Genomic DNA, 17,533 nt, shown 5'->3' with positions numbered 1-17,533 from the left:
ATAGAACCAAATTCAATTTAGAAAAGTCATCAACAGTGAATTAGATCACGTATCATCTGATTATCACAGCTACCACTTAAGTTCAAGAAGATTAGATAATGTATTTGGTTAAGTGCTTAGTTAATACCAAATAAAAAATACTAGATACATAAAAGTACTAAAAGTACTTACAACATTAATAATAGAACTACCATATGATCCAACAATGCCACTTCTGGGTATATATAGCCAAAGCAAATGAAAACAGAATCTTGAAGAGACATCTGCACTCGGGTGTGCATTGATTTATTGCAGCATTATTCATAATAGCCAAGATTTGGAAACAGCCTATTGTCCCTCAGTGGATGAATGCATAAGAAAGTATCACACACACACACACATATACAGGAATATTATTCAACCATGAGAAAAGAGGAAATACTGCCATTTGTGACATGTGCGGACCTTGAAGGTATTATGCTAATTGAAATAAGACAGAGAAAGACAAATACTGTATGGTATCATTTATATGTGGAATCTAAATAAACTGAACTCACAAAAACATAGTAGAGTGGTGGTAGATGGGGTTGAGGATGAGAGACATGGGGAGATGTTGGTCAAAGACATACAAATTTCTCATTATAAGATGAATAAGTTCTGGAGAATGTATAGTATGGTGATTATAGTTAATAAAACTGCATTATATACTTAAAAGTTGCTAAGAGAATAGATCTTGAATGTTCACACCACAAAAAAAGAAGTAATTATGTGACATGATGGAGGGGTTAGCTAGAGCTTTGATGGCAATCATTTCACAGTGTAGAAGTCTATCAATGAACACTTTAAACTTATACAGTGTTATCTGTCAATTATATTTCAATAAAGCAGGGGAAAAAAGTGCTTCTGTCAAATGAAAAAAAAAAAAGAAATAGATTGGATAACTTTTTAAGTACTGAGCCACCCAGGTGCCCCTGAGCCATGTATTAAACTTGAATGTCTTAGCAAGAATTGTATACAAAATGTAATTTCATCATACTTTATTCAGATACCTTGGTACATAACTCATTACTTATTTTCTTTTCCCCACATTTTCTGCAAGGTATTTGAAGCAGTAATAGCTTGGGTAAACCATGACAAGGATGTAAGGCAGGAATTTATGGCACGGCTGATGGAACATGTGCGGTTACCTTTGCTTCCTCGGGAATATTTAGTTCAGGTAAAAGCATATTCACAACACCTGAATACACATAGCACTTTGTCACTGGGCTGACAGCATGGAGATCTCTGTTACACGGTGATAACACCTGCAGAATGCAGACCACAGGGCGCAGGACAGAGAATGATAAAGGCACCTGCAGTCCTCGGCAGCTGCTCCTTTACTTAGACCACTCCCCATTCTTGGAATTTACTTCTCCCCACTTCTGATGTGGGCAAGCAGATACTAGAACTTATAGAGGCAGTATTTATGGTAATTTACACATAAATAAATGCACTTGTGGCTCTGTGTCCCTGCTCTGCCTCTTCTGTGCTTTCCCTTTGATAGCTTCTTCTGATTGCCCTGCAGAAATGGAGTTTTGACATGCGACCCAAATACCATTGAATTCAACTTCATAGTATTATAGTGGCATGCATTGGGTTTCTGTCTTTGTTTCTAAGGTGAGGAAAACCAGCCTATTTGAAATAAGTAGAAATAAATGGATCTTTAGCAGTCTATGAACAACTTTGAATTTATTTTTTTATTATTAGTATCCTACTTGGAACATTTCAACATTTTTATAATTGGAGCCATCCAAGGAAACCTTCTTTATTAAGAGATTCAATCTGAGCATTTTAGGATTTCTTGAAGCCTCATTATTTATTGTGATCTGTATAATCATTGATACTCCACTATGAAGAAAATGAACAGAAAAACCTGTCCTGCATTTGAGGTCAGGAATAGCAGGTTCAAGATTTAGTTGTGGTGTAGGCACATTGTTATAGAATATTTTGAGTCCCTCTTCTGGATATTTTATTTGCCTTTTTGTGTTTGAAAAATTGCCTTTAGCTTATTAGTATTGCTACTCTACCTGAAGAACTCGTTGTCTAAATTCTTTTCTTACTCTTTGGCTTGATGTTTAAAGATAAGAAATAGGCAAATATAGTATGATCTAAAGGTTATTCTGTAGCCGATGTTGAGGTATATAATTTTGATTGTAGTTCTTCTCTTTGTTGCATACGTATGTTTTTCTCTGCGCACCAGATACTTGAGCATTTTTGGGCTTCATTTATTTTTCTCTTGGTGATATTTATAAACGTTCCTTTGTAAGGGAAAGACTGAACCAGAGAGGATAGTTACTGCTTTTTTCCCTCTTCTTTACTCTGTTGCTTTGTCTGTTTTATCATGAAATAGTTGTTCCCCTCATGGGGTGTGTCTTCTCTCTTCTTACAGAGGGTTGAAGAGGAGGCATTGGTCAAGAATAGCAGTGCCTGCAAAGATTACCTCATTGAAGCTATGAAGTATCATTTGCTGCCGACAGAGCAGCGTATATTAATGAAGAGTGTCCGGACCCGACTGAGGACACCCATGAACCTTCCCAAAGTAGGATCTATTGTTCACACTTATTATTTCATCTGAAAGGCCCATAGTGAGGCTGTTAATACTTTTACTCGTCTGAATTTTTATGTGCCTGGGAATTCACTGTAGTGTATATAACTCAACTTCCCTGTTGGGTTTGTCTGTAGAGGGTGGGGATTGTTTGGTTCATTTAATCTTTATAAACCGCATGATGTCACTGTTCTGGAACAGAAGGCAACTGATCTTTTTCCCTTCTGAGTCTCATTAGCTTCAGTTAGAGTAGAAAGGAAAATCAGAGTAGGTAAAAAGATTTCTCTGGAAGCTGTGTATATAGATAATAATTGTAGTTTCGCAGAATTACATATTAGAGTTAAAGCTGATGAATAGCCTGTTCAGTACATTTCCTTCCTATTCCCTGTTGTATACTCTTTGACGGTGCACTCACGCTTGCTATGTAGCCATCAGTGTAAGGTTCACCATATGTCCTCCCAGATCTCCAGTGTTCAATATTCCCTTGTGTCAAGGTTCATATTCTACCTTTATCTTTTTAGTTGAAGCCATGTATGTTTCACTGATTTAATTTTCCTTTCAGAAAAAACCCTCATTTCTGTGCAATTTCTTGTACTCATTTTTCATCTTCACAGTACTGGAAGACCAGCACTTTATGTGTCATTTTGTGTAGGGTCTAATCAGAATGACCCATAGTGTAATGCTTTTATTTATGTATTTTTTAGCTCTTGTATGCATTTGGGGCAATGATCAATTAAGAAATAAGAATCTATTACCCATTGTTTTTTGATATCATCTTTAGTTACCACTCTATCCTTTCCATTAAATTATGTCTTTTAAATTCTTTCACTTAATGTTTTTTAGTGTTTTTTTCAAGTTTTATTTTTGGAATCTACATTTTTAATTGCTTCACATCTTTATCGATACTGTTTTTCTGTTCTGCCCAGTGTTAACATCAGTTCTCAATTTAGAACCAACTGTGTATTTTGCCAGTATGCTATTTACTCCTTTTTCTAGATCATTAGTAAACATTTTAATCTAGAATGAACCTCTCAGCACTCTCCCTGGTGATACCTTGCTAGAAATACCCACTCACTGACATAGTCCATTGCAGAAAATTTCAGTCCATATGATTATGTTTATTATCTAAACAGAGATAATTTATCTCAGCCAAAAATAAGTAATTTGGCCTGTAATGTCCGGTGAGATTCAGGATCAAATAGACTCAAATTTGGCATGATTTTTTTTTTTTTTTAACATCCCTCTGCGTGTTACTCATCATTTTGTCGTCTCCTAGAGGTTTGGATGCTTTTCTCAAAATATTCTAAATTTTTACTCAGAACTATTATCACTTAGAAGGTATTTACAAGGCATTCACTTCCTACCCTGTTTTGAGAATTGGTATTTGCCGTTTTTAAATTTTCTGATCTCTCCTCAGTTCTCCAAGATTTTTCAAAAATAATTGTAAGTGGCTCAGTAAGTACATTAGCTAGTTCCCTTAACATCTTAGTATGCATGCCATCTGGGTCTGCTGATTTTATAAATGTTTACATTTTCCAAATACCCTTTTACCTGCTTTTATAAATAGCCATCTTTATAAATCTTCATCACTTCATATTTGTCCATATTATTTGGTGTCAGTTTTTGTTCTTAAAAATTATAATAAGCGTTCATAGTCTTAGCCCATTTAAATTACTATTTTATGCTAGCTCTGTCAGCTTCCTTCTGGTTTGTTTTATCTTTAATACTTTTTTAAACATTTCATATTTGTATATCCCCTCTTCTGGCATCTTTAGCATTGCTATCTTTATCCTGCAAAGACCTTTAGAGTGAAAACTAACTCTCTTCTGATTTCTGAAATAAACATGTCACTTTTGGAAACTTTCTAAAGAGTTCTTGGTAAAATCTTATCAGGTATTTTATTTTCTCTTTTGTAGAGTTGTGATTATCTCTTCAGTTTATATTGTTTCTGGGCTTTTCTGGCTATGGCTTTGGAATGGCCCTTCCAATCTTATTATACTTTTGGATTTCTCAATTCTTTAGCTTTTTTTTTTTTTTTGTGGTTGGTATACTGTCCATGAAGGTTCTGTTTCATTGTGCTTTCTCAGGTGACTAGGGAGGAGGGGCAGCAGACATGGCAAATGGTAGTGAACTCCACTGTTGCTTTGACCTTGCATTTGCATGATCCCTTCTCAAAATTTACTTGTCTACATATATTTTTGAAAAAGTGCTTATGTTGGATGCTCTTTCAGCGTTTTCAAGTGGTTATATTCAAGATTAATTCTGAGTAGGTAAGAATGAAGCAAAGATTGATTTCTCATGCCTACATATTTCATAGTAATGATAAGTAAAATCAGACAAAATGCGGTAGTGGTTCTAAGAAAACTTTTGTAATGTTTTGGCAATATGTCTACCATGACAGTGACTTAGTACTTCTTATATTAGGCTCTGATATATACATACAAATTTGCATGAATGATTCTTTTTATATCTCAGACATTAGTTTTGCATCTCCAGTAAACAGTATTGGGATTTTGTAAGCACTCTTGCCTTTGGACATCATAGTGACAAACTATGTGTGTTTGCTACTATACTTTGTGGCTTCTTTTTCACTTTGGAATCTGTTTTTTTTAACAAATGCTATCATTAGTTCTGTGTATCTATTTTTCTGTATTTTACCCAGCATATGTGTTGAGATTTCCAACTGGAAAATTATGAAACTGGAGTTTTCAGGAGGCAATTTCTAACTAATACTTAATAGGTGAAGAAAAAAAATGAAGTTTTAACCGATCTACATTTTAGGATGGTCACTTGAATTTTTTTAACTCCCTACCCCTTGCCTTCCTTAAATATGTCACATTTAATTTTTCCATACCAAAAGTGTTCCCAGTTTTCTATTTCTTTACAGTAGCATAATTAGTTTGGTGTTTCTCAAATGATATCAAATGTCTTTTACAAATAACTGGAGTGTTAGCGTCATGAGCACCTCTTTTGATGGTTAGTAGCATAGTGGTTATTAGTGCAGTCTCTTGATGTCATACAAATATCCTTGCTCTCTTGTGTTCCCATTATACATTCTTTGTCCCTGTTCTCTCTGATTCCTGGAGTCCCAAATCCTCACCCCATTTTACGTGGGTGAGTACAGAACAGATAACACTAGCATTCTCTGTACTCAGTAGTACATTTTCTCTTCCATTCTTATTTTGATATGCAAAAGTGAACTACTGCATGGAAAACATGAGATTCAAAGTTTAAGAATCATGAAATCTAATAAACCCATATTGTTTCTCAAGGTTTTTTAAAAAAATATTCCCTTTGGAGATTTTTTTTTCTTTTAATGCTTTTTAGTGTGGCTGCTAGAAAATTTACAATGATATGCACATTATATATATCACATTTCTATTGAACAGTGGTAGAATAGCTAGAGGTTTGTAAATAATAATAATAATAAACTTTTTATTCTTTTTTTTACATTTTCTTAAATGTTTGATTTATTAAATAATTGCTAATAAACTTCATAAGTTAATCTTCCTTAAATATTTCAACTCTTAATATAAAAATAATGGAATCCCCTTAAATGATTTAGAATAGACTTAAAAAATTAGCCTGGTTAATTTTTTTGAACATGTCAAACACCTTAATAAGTAAGCAAAGCATAGAGAAGTACAATGTTTTCAAAATGTATAACTATACTTAGACTTAATCTTGTTCTAGAACATTAACAACATGTGCTTGATTTATTTCCTATATATGTCTATATCTATCTATCTATAGATAGATAGATAGTAGGTATAATTTATTGTCAAATTGGTTTCCATACAACACCCAGTGCTCATCCCAACAGGTGCCCTTCTCAATGCCCATCACCCACTTTCCCCTCTCCCCCACCCCCCATCAACCCTCAGTTCTCAGTATTTAAGACTCTCTTATGGTTTGCCTCCTTTCCTCTCTATAACTTTGTTTTTACTCCCTTTCCCTCCCCTCTGGTCTTCTGTTAAGTTTCTCAGGATCCACATATGAGTGAAAACATATGGTATCTGTCTTTCTCTGCTTGACTTATTTCACTTAGCATAATACTCTCCAGTTCCATCCCCTTTGCTACAAATGGGCAGATTTCGTTCTTTCTCCTTGCCAAGTAGTATTCCATTGTATATATAAACCACATCTTCTTTACCCATTTGTCAGTTGATGGGCATTTAGGCTCTTTCCATAATTTGGCTATTGTTGAAAGTGCCACTATAAACATTGGGGTATAAGTGCCCCTATGCATTAGCACTCCTGTATCCCTTGGGTCAATTCCTGGCAGTGCTATTGCTGGGTCATAGGGTAGATCTATTTTTAATTTTTTGAGGAACCTCCACACTGTTTTCCAGAGCGGCTGCACCAGTTTGCATTCCCACCAACAGTGTAAGAGGGTTCCCGTTTCCCCACATCCTCGCCAGCATCTATGGTCTCCTGATTTGTTCATTTTAGCCACTCTGACCTGTGTGAGGTGGTATCTGAGTGTGGTTTTGATTTGTATTTCCCTGATGAGGAGCGACGTTGAGCATCTTTTCATATGTCTGTTGGCCATCTGAATGTCTTTTTTAGAGAAGTGTCCATTCATGTCTTCTGCCCATTTCTTCACTGGATTATGTTTTTCAGGTGTGGAGATTTTTTTAGATTGATCTTTATCAGAGATGTTAACTAAGCCTCTTAACTATTGCCTAACTGCCAGACAGTGTTTAGAAGTTTAAATTCTGATTGATCTTATATAAACACCTGGATATGGTGTTGATCTTTCTGTCTATTCTACCTCTATGATTTTACAACCTTGCCTTCTTCCCTGTTCTTTCCTCTTCCGTAATATGTGGAGAGAATATTGTGGATTTTCTTTGTTAATTCTTCCTTTTATTTATTTACATCAACATTAGAAAAATGACACATCTGAAGAAAATCGTGTAATTGGTCTATGCTCAGTCTTCTTTTTAAAACCTTTAAAATTCCTTAAACTCTTCCAGTTAATAAAATAGGATTCTTTTTGGAAACTTGGGATTTACTCTAAGGAATTCTGTTTTCTGTGCACCTGTCTTTCTGTAGTTCTAAGTACAGGTAGGTCATAGTCAAGGTTGCAAACCTCCCCTCTTTGTATGTATGAATCATTCCACTTTCTGTTTGTTTGATTTTTTTATTTCCTTTGAACATCTATTTTCTCCTATCATCATTTCAACTTTCCCCTAAGGTCCTTGCCATTCTTTAAAGTTTTCCATATGTGACATCATTGACTTTTATGTTCTTCTGATTTGACAGCTGTGTTTCCATTGTTGCCAAAAAGTGCCCCTTTGTACTCAGTAAAAGACAAACACAGTGACTGCAAAATTCCATCTGTCTCTCAAGGTTCCACTCCCTCCAGGAAGCTTTCATTAAATTATGGCAACATTCCATTTTCTGATCAACATTAGTGACTAATGTCTATACTAATCGTATACCTTTTTGGTCATAAATAAATGTATATTGTTCTTGAATTACTTCATGGGTCTTGTCTCCTTAGTGAGATCTATAAGCTCTTGGGAGGTAGAGATTATGTCTTATATTTCTTATGTGTATAATACCTAGCTTAGTTCTGGACAAGTGTAGATAGATGACAGGCACTTAGTAAATAGTTGTTGGATTGAGTTGAAATGTAGAAATTTGTAGACCTTATTTATTCTCAGCACTAGGTTATTGTACATTCATTCATTATGATTTCTAGCATCTCCATTATTTGTGTGGCATCTCTATTTGAGATACAGGAATGTGTGCTCTCTTGTGAACTCCCAATTCAATTATTCCCCCTTTTTCAATAGGTTTTTTTCCCCCCACCTTCTTCCATGTTTCTTTTAATACCTTACCATCCTTTTCATCTCACCTACCCACTAACATAAATTTCACTTCTATCTGTACTCCTGGATTGTGGAGATCTAATCCCTGATCGTTACAAAGCCAGGGTTTAGTTTATAGCAAGCCCTATGACGTACTGCAGCCTTGCCAGTGCTGACTGCCTGCTGTTTTTTGGCTTTAATTCTGCTTTTGCTTGAAGGATCAGAAACTTATTTTAGTTTCTGAAATCCTTATTTTTGACTAAATGTGCTAGATAATAGAATTGTAGTTCTAACATGTGCCCCCTTTGTTGATGTTTATTAAGTGTTGATTAGGTGGTTGTTTTTCCCCAGCTCACCCCACCATCTTCATCCTAACACTCTCCACATCAATGTCTTTGTAAGACATTTTAAATCCCCCCAAAATGCAATAGTTGTTTATTCAAATGCTTACATTTCTGCCCTCCAGCTGATGGTGGTAGTTGGGGGCCAAGCACCAAAGGCTATCCGAAGTGTGGAATGCTATGACTTTAAAGAAGAGCGATGGCACCAAGTAGCAGAATTGCCTTCCAGGCGATGTAGGGCAGGTAAGCATGATGCATTATGGTCCTTTCTCTACTGCTGTGTCATTGGGAGCTTCTCTCTGAGGTCCTGTTTTATTAATTAGAGTAGAGAGAGAATCCCAAGCAGGCTCCATGCTGTCAGCACAGAGCCTGATGTGGGGCTCAAACCCACGAACTATGAGATCATGACCTGACCCGAAATCAAGAGTTGGAGGCTTAGCCAACTGAGTCAATCAGGTGCCCCAATATAGATGTATCTTTAATGTCCCAAGACATTATTGGGAACAGCCACTCAGTCTTTATCTTTACATACCTTTCTGATTCTCTAATATAAAGCAGCATAGCTTAGCAATTTGGTTGATATTTTCCTAGTTACCTTTGCTGAAGTGCTGAAAAATAATTTTTTAGAGTGGGACCCTTAGTTCTAAGAGACTCCTGCCTTAGCCATAGTCCACAGTAAGTTGCCTACTTCCAAGCTTGCACTTTATAAACATTTGTTGAAATAGACCTTATTTAGCCAAAACTGCAGTCAGAATAGGCAGTTGTAAACTCTAAGGATTCTTCCTGGGACTCAAATTTGGATCCATAATTCATAGCTTCCATAGCAAAATGGAAGGCAGTACTTGAGCAGTATTTCTTGGTGATTGTTACCTGTCAGCATAGAGTTACTTCATTCTTTAAGAGCTGTTTAGTATTTTTGGGGGGGGGGGCGGTCTGGGTCTAGTGTAATTTTTGCGAATTTTTAATTGAACATTAAAAATTGTTTTTAAATTTACATTATAAACAATGCCATAATGAATTCCTTATATATACATTATTATGTACACGTGCCAGTATATTTTAGTGGGGTGTAAAACTCTACAACTGTAATGACTGATTCAAAGGGTATCCTAAGAGGAACTACCAATTATTACTACTAATAGTAAAATATGAAGGTGTCAATTTCCCTACATTCCTAACAACATCTTGTGATTAAATGTTTAGAGTTTTGCTAGTCTGGTAGGTGAAAAATGTTATCTTACTTTATACTTCTTTTATTATGAGGAAAGTTAAACATCTTTCTGAATTGTCAGTTTATGATTTTTGCCATTTCTTATTATATTATTTTATTGATTTGACAGAAATATGGTAAGGAAAGTATCATTTTTGTCTGTCACATGTGTGAATATTTGTGTTAATCTTTGTTGATTTTACCTGCGTTATTTTTGCCATGTAAAATTTTTGCCATTTTTTTTGTTTATTTATTTTGAGAGAGAGTGTGTGTGCGTGTGAACAAGCAGGGGGATGGCAGAGAGAGAGGGAGAGCAAGAATCCCAAACAGGCTTCATGTTGTCAGCACAGATCCCAAGTGGGACTCAATCCCACGAATTGTGAGATCATGACCTGAGCAGAAATCTGGAGTTAGACGCTCAATTGATTGAGCCACCCAAGCTCCCCAAATTTTTGCTTTTTTATGAAGTCCTGTACATCAGAGTTTTGCCTTTGGACTTAAGGATTTATTTCTTGTGTAGAAAATCCTTACTGTAAAACTGTGTGTGTATGTACATACACATGTTTTTTATTTTTAAGTTAAAAAAATTATTTACTTCTGTGTTGAAATAATTTTACACTTACAGAAGAGTTACAAAGATGCTACAAAGAGCTCTGATATATTTATTCCTTAATATTATTATCTTACACAACTGTGATACAATTATCAAAACTAAGAAATTAGTGTTGGTATATTACTGTTAACTAAACTACAGACTTCGTATTTTATGAGTTTTTTCATTAATGTCCTTATTCTGTTTCAGGATCCCACATTGTATTTAATTGTCATATTTTCTTAGTCTCCTCTGACCTCTGTGATAGTCCTCTGTAATAGTTCCATAGTCTTTCCATATTTTTCATGCCCTTGATTCTTTGGAAGAGTACTTGGTCAGGTATTCTGAAGAATGTCTCTCAGTTTTGGGTGTGATGTTTTCTCATGATTAGATGGAGTATTTCTGGTGATAGTAACTTCAATCACTTGGTTAAGGTGGTACCTGTTAGGTTTCTTCTCTAAAACAAAATTATATTCTAAAATACGAATTTTTCTAGTACTTTCAAAGTTTTGTTTTTTATATTCATATCAAAAACATCTAGACTTTATTTTGATATAAGAAGTAAGATGTAGAGTTTGTTTTTTTAATGGTATCCGGTTGTCCAAAGACTTCTAATGGCTAACCTAGCTGTTTCTACTCATTTGAAGTGCTGCCCCTATCATATACTAAATTTCTACATTTACTTGGTTTTATTCTAAATATCGTGTTCCGTTGATTTGTCTTGCCAATTTATGCATCAAAACAGAGCAGTTGTTGTTATAATTACTGTGGTTTATAATTTAATATGTGATGGGACTGGTGATGGGACTCCTGTCTTCTTTCTTCAGATTTTAATTTTTTTATTTATTAAAATTTTTTTAATGTTTTTATTTATTTTTGAGAGAGAGAAACAGCATGAGCGGGGGAGGGGCAGAGGGAGAGGGAGACATAGAAATCGAAGCAGGCTCCAGGCTCTGAGCTGTCAGCACAGAGCCTGACGCAGTGCTCGAGCTCATAAGGCGTGAGATCATGACTTGAGCCGAAGTCAGACACTTAACTGAGCCACCCAAGTGCCCCTCTTTAGTAGATTTTTAACATTTTCTTCATATGCTTCTACATGTTTCTTGGCAAGTTTATTCATAGGTATTTTATCTTTATTGTTACTGTTGGAGTCTTCTGTGATACTTATAACTGGTTTCTTACTTCATATCTGATTCCTGATTCAGTTTCCTTTTTATTGTACCATAAGTCATTAGCCTGGGTCCATTCCAAAGTTTACTGTTCATGAGTAAATTTTACTTTCATTGTGTCCCCATGAAAGTACAGTGTGCTTCTCTACCCACTTTAGATTAGAGTTGATGCCCTTTAACTGTGGAATTATGGCCAAATTACTCAAACGTCTGGGTGCTTTGCTTCCCTATAACTGTGAAGAATGTCAGTTCTTTTATTTATTTTTTTAAGTTTATTTATTTTGAGAGAGAGCACGCAAGCGAGTGCACAAGTGGGAGACAGAGGGAGGGAGGGATGGAGGAAGGGAGGGAGGGAGAGAGAGAGAGAGAGAGAGAAAGAGAGAGAGAGAGAGAGAGAGAGAGAGAGAGAGAGAGAGAGAGAATCCCAAGCAGGCTCTGCAGTCAGTGCAGAGCCTGACGTGGGGCTCTAACTCATGAATTCCAAGATCACAACCTGAGCCAAAGTCAGACACTTAACCAACTGAGCCACCCAGGTGCCCCAAGTATCAATTCTTTTAGTTCACCCACCTCTACCCCAGAGTGTTTGGACTCATATATTGAGTCATTTATACCCTACCACTTGGTAAGCATATTATACTGTCTCCAAGAAATGATAGATTTTTGTTTTGTTTGTAGAGAAAAGAAAACATTGAAATGCACCAAATTTCCACAGTGAACATTCCCCAGTGCTCCTTATGAATTGGGATATAGGGCATTTTCACGGTGAAATATATTGCCTGCAGTGTTCACTGCTCACTGCCTCTCCCCCCACCCTCCCAGGAGATCTACCACATTTTCTGCTACTGAGGGCACTCAGGAATCCAGGGGTTACTGTCTAGCATTTATTAGTCCCCTGCCTACTTAAATTGTCCACTGCCTACAGCTCTCCTCAAACTCTGAAGATTTACCAGAAACTAGCTTGAGTTTTCATTTCCTGATTGAAGCAGGGACTGGGAAGTCATTCCTTTCTCTGACAGGGAGCTGCCAACATGGGCAGCTTCATTTGAACAGTAGGAGTCTTCATGCCATATGAAGGACTACACATCCCTAAATATTTTGGGAGCTGGGGATGAAGCATCAGAGGGTAAGACAATCGGGGGTAGTGATGTATGCTTGCCTGACACCATCATAGGAAACACTGAGCTGGTCATCACAGAGCTGGTGATTCCTGTTCTCCCGGCTGGATTCAGAGAACTGTGAGGCACAATGCCTGCCTTCATCTGAGCAGTGACATAAACACTACAGAATTTAAAAATAAAACTTTGAACAATTTAAAGTGATGATAATGCAGGTTCAGTAAGATTTATTAACCTCAAATGCGCTGTATAGAGTATTATTTGCTCTAGGGGTTCAGGAGCTAGAGGTAATTTCTTCAGGCTCAAGTGGTTCGAGGAAGGCCTCCTAGAGAATGTGGAACTTTCAGTAGGACTTTAAACTTGAAGAAAGCACAGTGGATGGTGAGAGGGGCTTCTCAGATCAGGAGAAGCACAGGAGAAAGCTTAGAAAAGTGAAAAGGTGTTTGAGATCCAGAGGCTAGCAATTTGGCTTCATCCAGGGATTCCCTAACCTCTCTTTAGCCCAGGATCAGCGAACTTCTTTGGGACCAGAGAGTGAGTATTTTAGGCTCTGGGGGTTATATGGTTTTTGTCACAGCTCATGTGCCACTATCGTGTGAAAGTAGTCATAGATACTACATTAATGAATGGGTGGGGCTGTGTAAGACTTATGAATGCAGAAATTTGAATTTCATGTAATTTTTTACATGTCACAAAATTTTCTTTTGGTGGTTTTTCAACCATTAAAAAAATGTAAGGGCACCTAGGTGGCTCAGTCGGTTAAGTGTCCGACTCTTGGTTTCATCTCAGGTCATGATCTCATGGTTGGTAAGTTCAAGTCCCTCATCAGGTTCTACACTGACAGTGCAGAGCCTGCTTGGGATTCTCTGTCTCTGCCCCTCTCGTGTGTGTCTCTTTCTTTCAAAATAAATACATAGATTTTAAAAAATGTAAAACCCCTTCCCAGCTCATAGGTTCTACAAAAAATAATCAGCCTGCAGGCTGTAATTTACTGTCCCCTGATTTATTGCACTGTGATAAACCAGAAGTATATTGTGCAAATTAAGATACACATATAAAGTAGAAGATCCAAAATTGAAAGCCATGGGAACTGTATACAAGTAGTTGGCAAACTTCTTGGCTCAGTATTTAAGTCTATAAATAAATATTTGAAAAAGTCAAGAGTCAGAATAATATGTCAGCCCATACCATTGGATTTTTTAATAATCTTAGAAAGGAGGAAAATGTATTGGTTAGATACTCTTGCTAATGAGTAGAATTCTATTCAGTCAGCATTCTCCTAAGAGTAGCTTATATTCTGACAACAGCTATAGACTTACTGGAATGCAGCCTTTAGATAGTATGGTAGTCTATCTATGGTATGAGTATGGTTGCATACTCATCGTTAACTGCTGGATTTCTCTTGCAGGGATGGTCTACATGGCTGGGCTCGTTTTTGCTGTTGGTGGCTTTAATGGCTCCTTAAGAGTCCGCACTGTAGATTCCTATGACCCCGTGAAAGATCAGTGGACCAGTGTTGCTAACATGCGAGACCGCAGAAGCACTTTGGGGGCTGCTGTATTAAATGGATTGTTATATGCTGTGGGAGGCTTTGATGGCAGTACAGGTAACTTCCTTTTCATCTTTTCTACATTGCATTAGAATTAACGCAACAATCACATTTAGGGAACGAATTGGGGCAAAATTAGACATTGAGTGTTTTAACGGGTATTTATAAAGATAAGTTTAAAAACTACCATCAAGAATTCTTTTAGGGGCACCTGGGTGGCTGAGGTGGTTAAGCGTCCAACTCTTAATTTTGGCTCAGGTCATGATCTCACAGTTCATGAGATCTGTGCTGATAGTGCACAGAGTCTGCTTGGAATTCTCTTTCTGCCCTTCCCCTGCTTGCACTTGTTCTCTCTCTCTCTCTCAAAATAAATAAATGTTAAAAGAACTCTTTTAAATAGTGTAAGAATACTAAGTATATAAATTTTCTTCCTTATGGATCACTGTCAGTCCTCTTACTACATTTAAAAAGCTAGTAAGTGTGAGTAGCATGGTTAGGGGCCCTGGGGAAGAGAGGCTATGCCTATTTATTATGTAATTGACATGTTTACCTTCCACCATTTTCCTCTTTTAATTTTAGCCCAATGTAACATACCTAAAGTATTTTTCCCTAATAATATATATAAAAGAAAAATTACCTCACTTTTTTTTAGAGGAGGAAATGAAGAGCACTGTGCTTTATTATAGGTTTATCATCTGTGGAGGCATATAATATAAAGTCTAATGAGTGGTTTCACGTGGCTCCCATGAACACAAGGAGGAGCAGCGTGGGTGTCGGTGTTGTTGGAGGTGGGTGCTGACTGTTCTTTTAGGTGAACATTTCCAGGCACATATGGCTTCTGGATTGCTAGCAGTGATTCTTCTAGTAATCCAAACACCAGTTTTCTAAATGAGCAAGCAAATGATCATTTAAAAAAGGAAAGGAGTAGCCATCGTAAAATTTTATTTATTTTTTTAAATTAGTTTGTCTATATAAAGTAACCTATGTAAGGCCCTTGTTTCCCCCTCACCTCCTTCTCTCCCTCTGTCCTCTTCTTTGCCCCTTTCTCTCCCTCCCTCTTTCTCTCTCTCTCTCTCTCTCTCTCCCTCTCTCTCTCTGTGTTTGTGTATGTTTGTACCTTACATAAAACTGTTAACTGATCTTAAGACAATTATTTGGGGAACAAATCAAATGACATAAGTGCAAAATTTTAATTCTAGAGAAAGGCTATTTCACATTTAAGAGGATGTATTGCCACAGTTATTTATTTATATTCTACTTTGTTTACCAACAGAGCTTAAGTAGGCTATAAGTATTATTTTTTGGTGTGATTTTTATTTTATTTGCTTGGGCAGATCTGTGGGTTCTCACTCCCTCCCTACTGTGGGTATAATTCTTTGCACTGAGTTTTTTTTTGAAAAGCTTTCTTGTGATATAATTCACATACCAAACAATTCAGCCATTTAAAGTGTTCAATTCAATGTACATCCATCACCACAATTCATTTTAGAACATTTTTAACCCAAGAAGCAGTCCACTCCCCTTAACTGTCATCCCCATTCTCCCTAGACCTCGGCAGCCACTACTCTAGTTTCTGTCTCTGGATAAATTTCCCATTTTTGGAAATGTCTTATTAATGAAGTCATATAGTATGTGTTCTTTTGTGACTGGCTTCTTTGATTTAGCATAAAGTTTTCAAGGTTCATCTATGCTATAACATTTACTAGTACCTCATTTCTTTTTATTGCCAAATAATATTCTATTGCTTATTGGTACTAATTCTTGATTTAACTGTTTTTTCCCAAGTTACTAAGATTACTATATTCTGTTTTCCAGGATGTTGTTCACTTACCAAATAATGTTATCCAAAGATGTAGTGAGTTTTATGTTTCTGTTTTATAGTCAGATTTATTGATGAAAATGTTAAATTAATACCATCACGTATAGATCTTCATAATGCAGTTTGGTAACTCTACTGTCACCATTAGGCAAGATCTTCATAATTTATAAAAATGAGTAACAAAAGGGAAACTGCTACTGTGGAGGAAAATACTTTATGACTTGAAAAAATGGCTTTTTCTGAATTTGGCTTTCTTTGTGATTCCTTGTTTAGGTTTGCTCTATGCTGTAGGGGGGTATGATGGAGCGTCACGTCAGTGTCTTAGCACAGTCGAATGCTATAATGCTACCACAAATGAGTGGACCTATATAGCAGAAATGAGCACCAGACGGAGTGGAGCCGGTACGTAGGAAACTCATTTAGCAATTGAAGTATGAAAATGATGGAAAAGAGTTAAACAAGTGAAATGATTCATTAGCATCTCTTTATACCATCGGAAAATATACATACTGATTTTAATGCCACTGTCAAATGTCTTTTGAATTATGCAGGTAGTGGTAGTAGGTGTACTTAAATATCACTGTAAAATTTGTAAGTGCAATATTAAAGGCTTCTTCTGTGTTTCATTTAATTATTTATATTGTTTGGCATTCCTTTTAGTTTTTGTTTTGAGTGCTTATTGAACTCAATAATCAAGTCTCTTTATATCCTTTTCTTACAAATTTTGTGCTTTAATACTGGTTTGCTTACACCATGAAAGTTGATTTCAAGAGATCATGTTAAAGGACTTGCGTCTCTGTGTTTCACGTACATATTATTTTTATTCTATTTGACATCCCTCTTTTAGAATAATAGTTCTTATTGGGATACTCATTTGTCAATTCTGTTCATTTCCATTTCTTAGATTGTATGCTTTAATATTGACTTACTTTTACAAGTCATTTGTAGAAACCCCAATATGTTCTAAATTTCTTGTCCCTTTTACTCTGCTCTAGTTTGGTTCTTTGTGTTTTATAGGTGTTGGTGTGTTAAACAATTTACTGTATGCTGTAGGGGGTCATGATGGTCCTTTAGTACGAAAAAGTGTTGAAGTGTATGATCCCACCACCAATACATGGAGGCAGGTTGCAGATATGAACATGTGCAGAAGAAATGCAGGTATCTGTCTAGCTTACAGTTATGAAATGTATATTGATTTGTATTCAGAGTTTTACTAGTATTGCTGTGTATTTATTCTTTTAGTGGTTTGGGTTTTCTAATAGATTGGTTCTTTAAAGACAGAAGCTTATGTAATAATTATATATAGTGTATGCCTAGCTTAGTGGCTACTTTTTGGTGACTAAATGAGAGGAAGAG

The 17,533-nt window shown here is 36.2% G+C and overlaps 1 protein-coding gene across 6 annotated transcripts in view; it reads left to right on the top strand.

Annotated features, from left to right (window-relative positions):
* Positions 1-17,533, top strand: part of KLHL2 (kelch like family member 2) — a 116,595-nt gene that overhangs the window by 93,781 nt on the left and 5,281 nt on the right. For 2 of the 6 annotated variants that reach the window (XM_027068490.2, XM_027068524.1), the window contains 7 exons: positions 1,079-1,195; positions 2,408-2,557; positions 8,849-8,966; positions 14,218-14,415; positions 15,045-15,146; positions 16,451-16,579; positions 17,195-17,335. In XM_027068490.2, the coding sequence (XP_026924291.1) occupies positions 1,079-1,195; positions 2,408-2,557; positions 8,849-8,966; positions 14,218-14,415; positions 15,045-15,146; positions 16,451-16,579; positions 17,195-17,335 (955 nt within the window). The remainder of the gene's footprint in view (positions 1-1,078; positions 1,196-2,407; positions 2,558-8,848; positions 8,967-14,217; positions 14,416-15,044; positions 15,147-16,450; positions 16,580-17,194; positions 17,336-17,533) is intronic. The other 4 variants (XM_027068497.2, XM_027068510.2, XM_053216744.1 and 1 more) reach the window with 4 other exon arrangements.

This window comes from Acinonyx jubatus, chromosome B1 (genome assembly GCF_027475565.1).
Source record: "Acinonyx jubatus isolate Ajub_Pintada_27869175 chromosome B1, VMU_Ajub_asm_v1.0, whole genome shotgun sequence".
Lineage (NCBI taxonomy): Eukaryota > Metazoa > Chordata > Mammalia > Carnivora > Felidae > Acinonyx > Acinonyx jubatus.
This window is presented reverse-complemented; position numbering and strand designations above follow the sequence as displayed.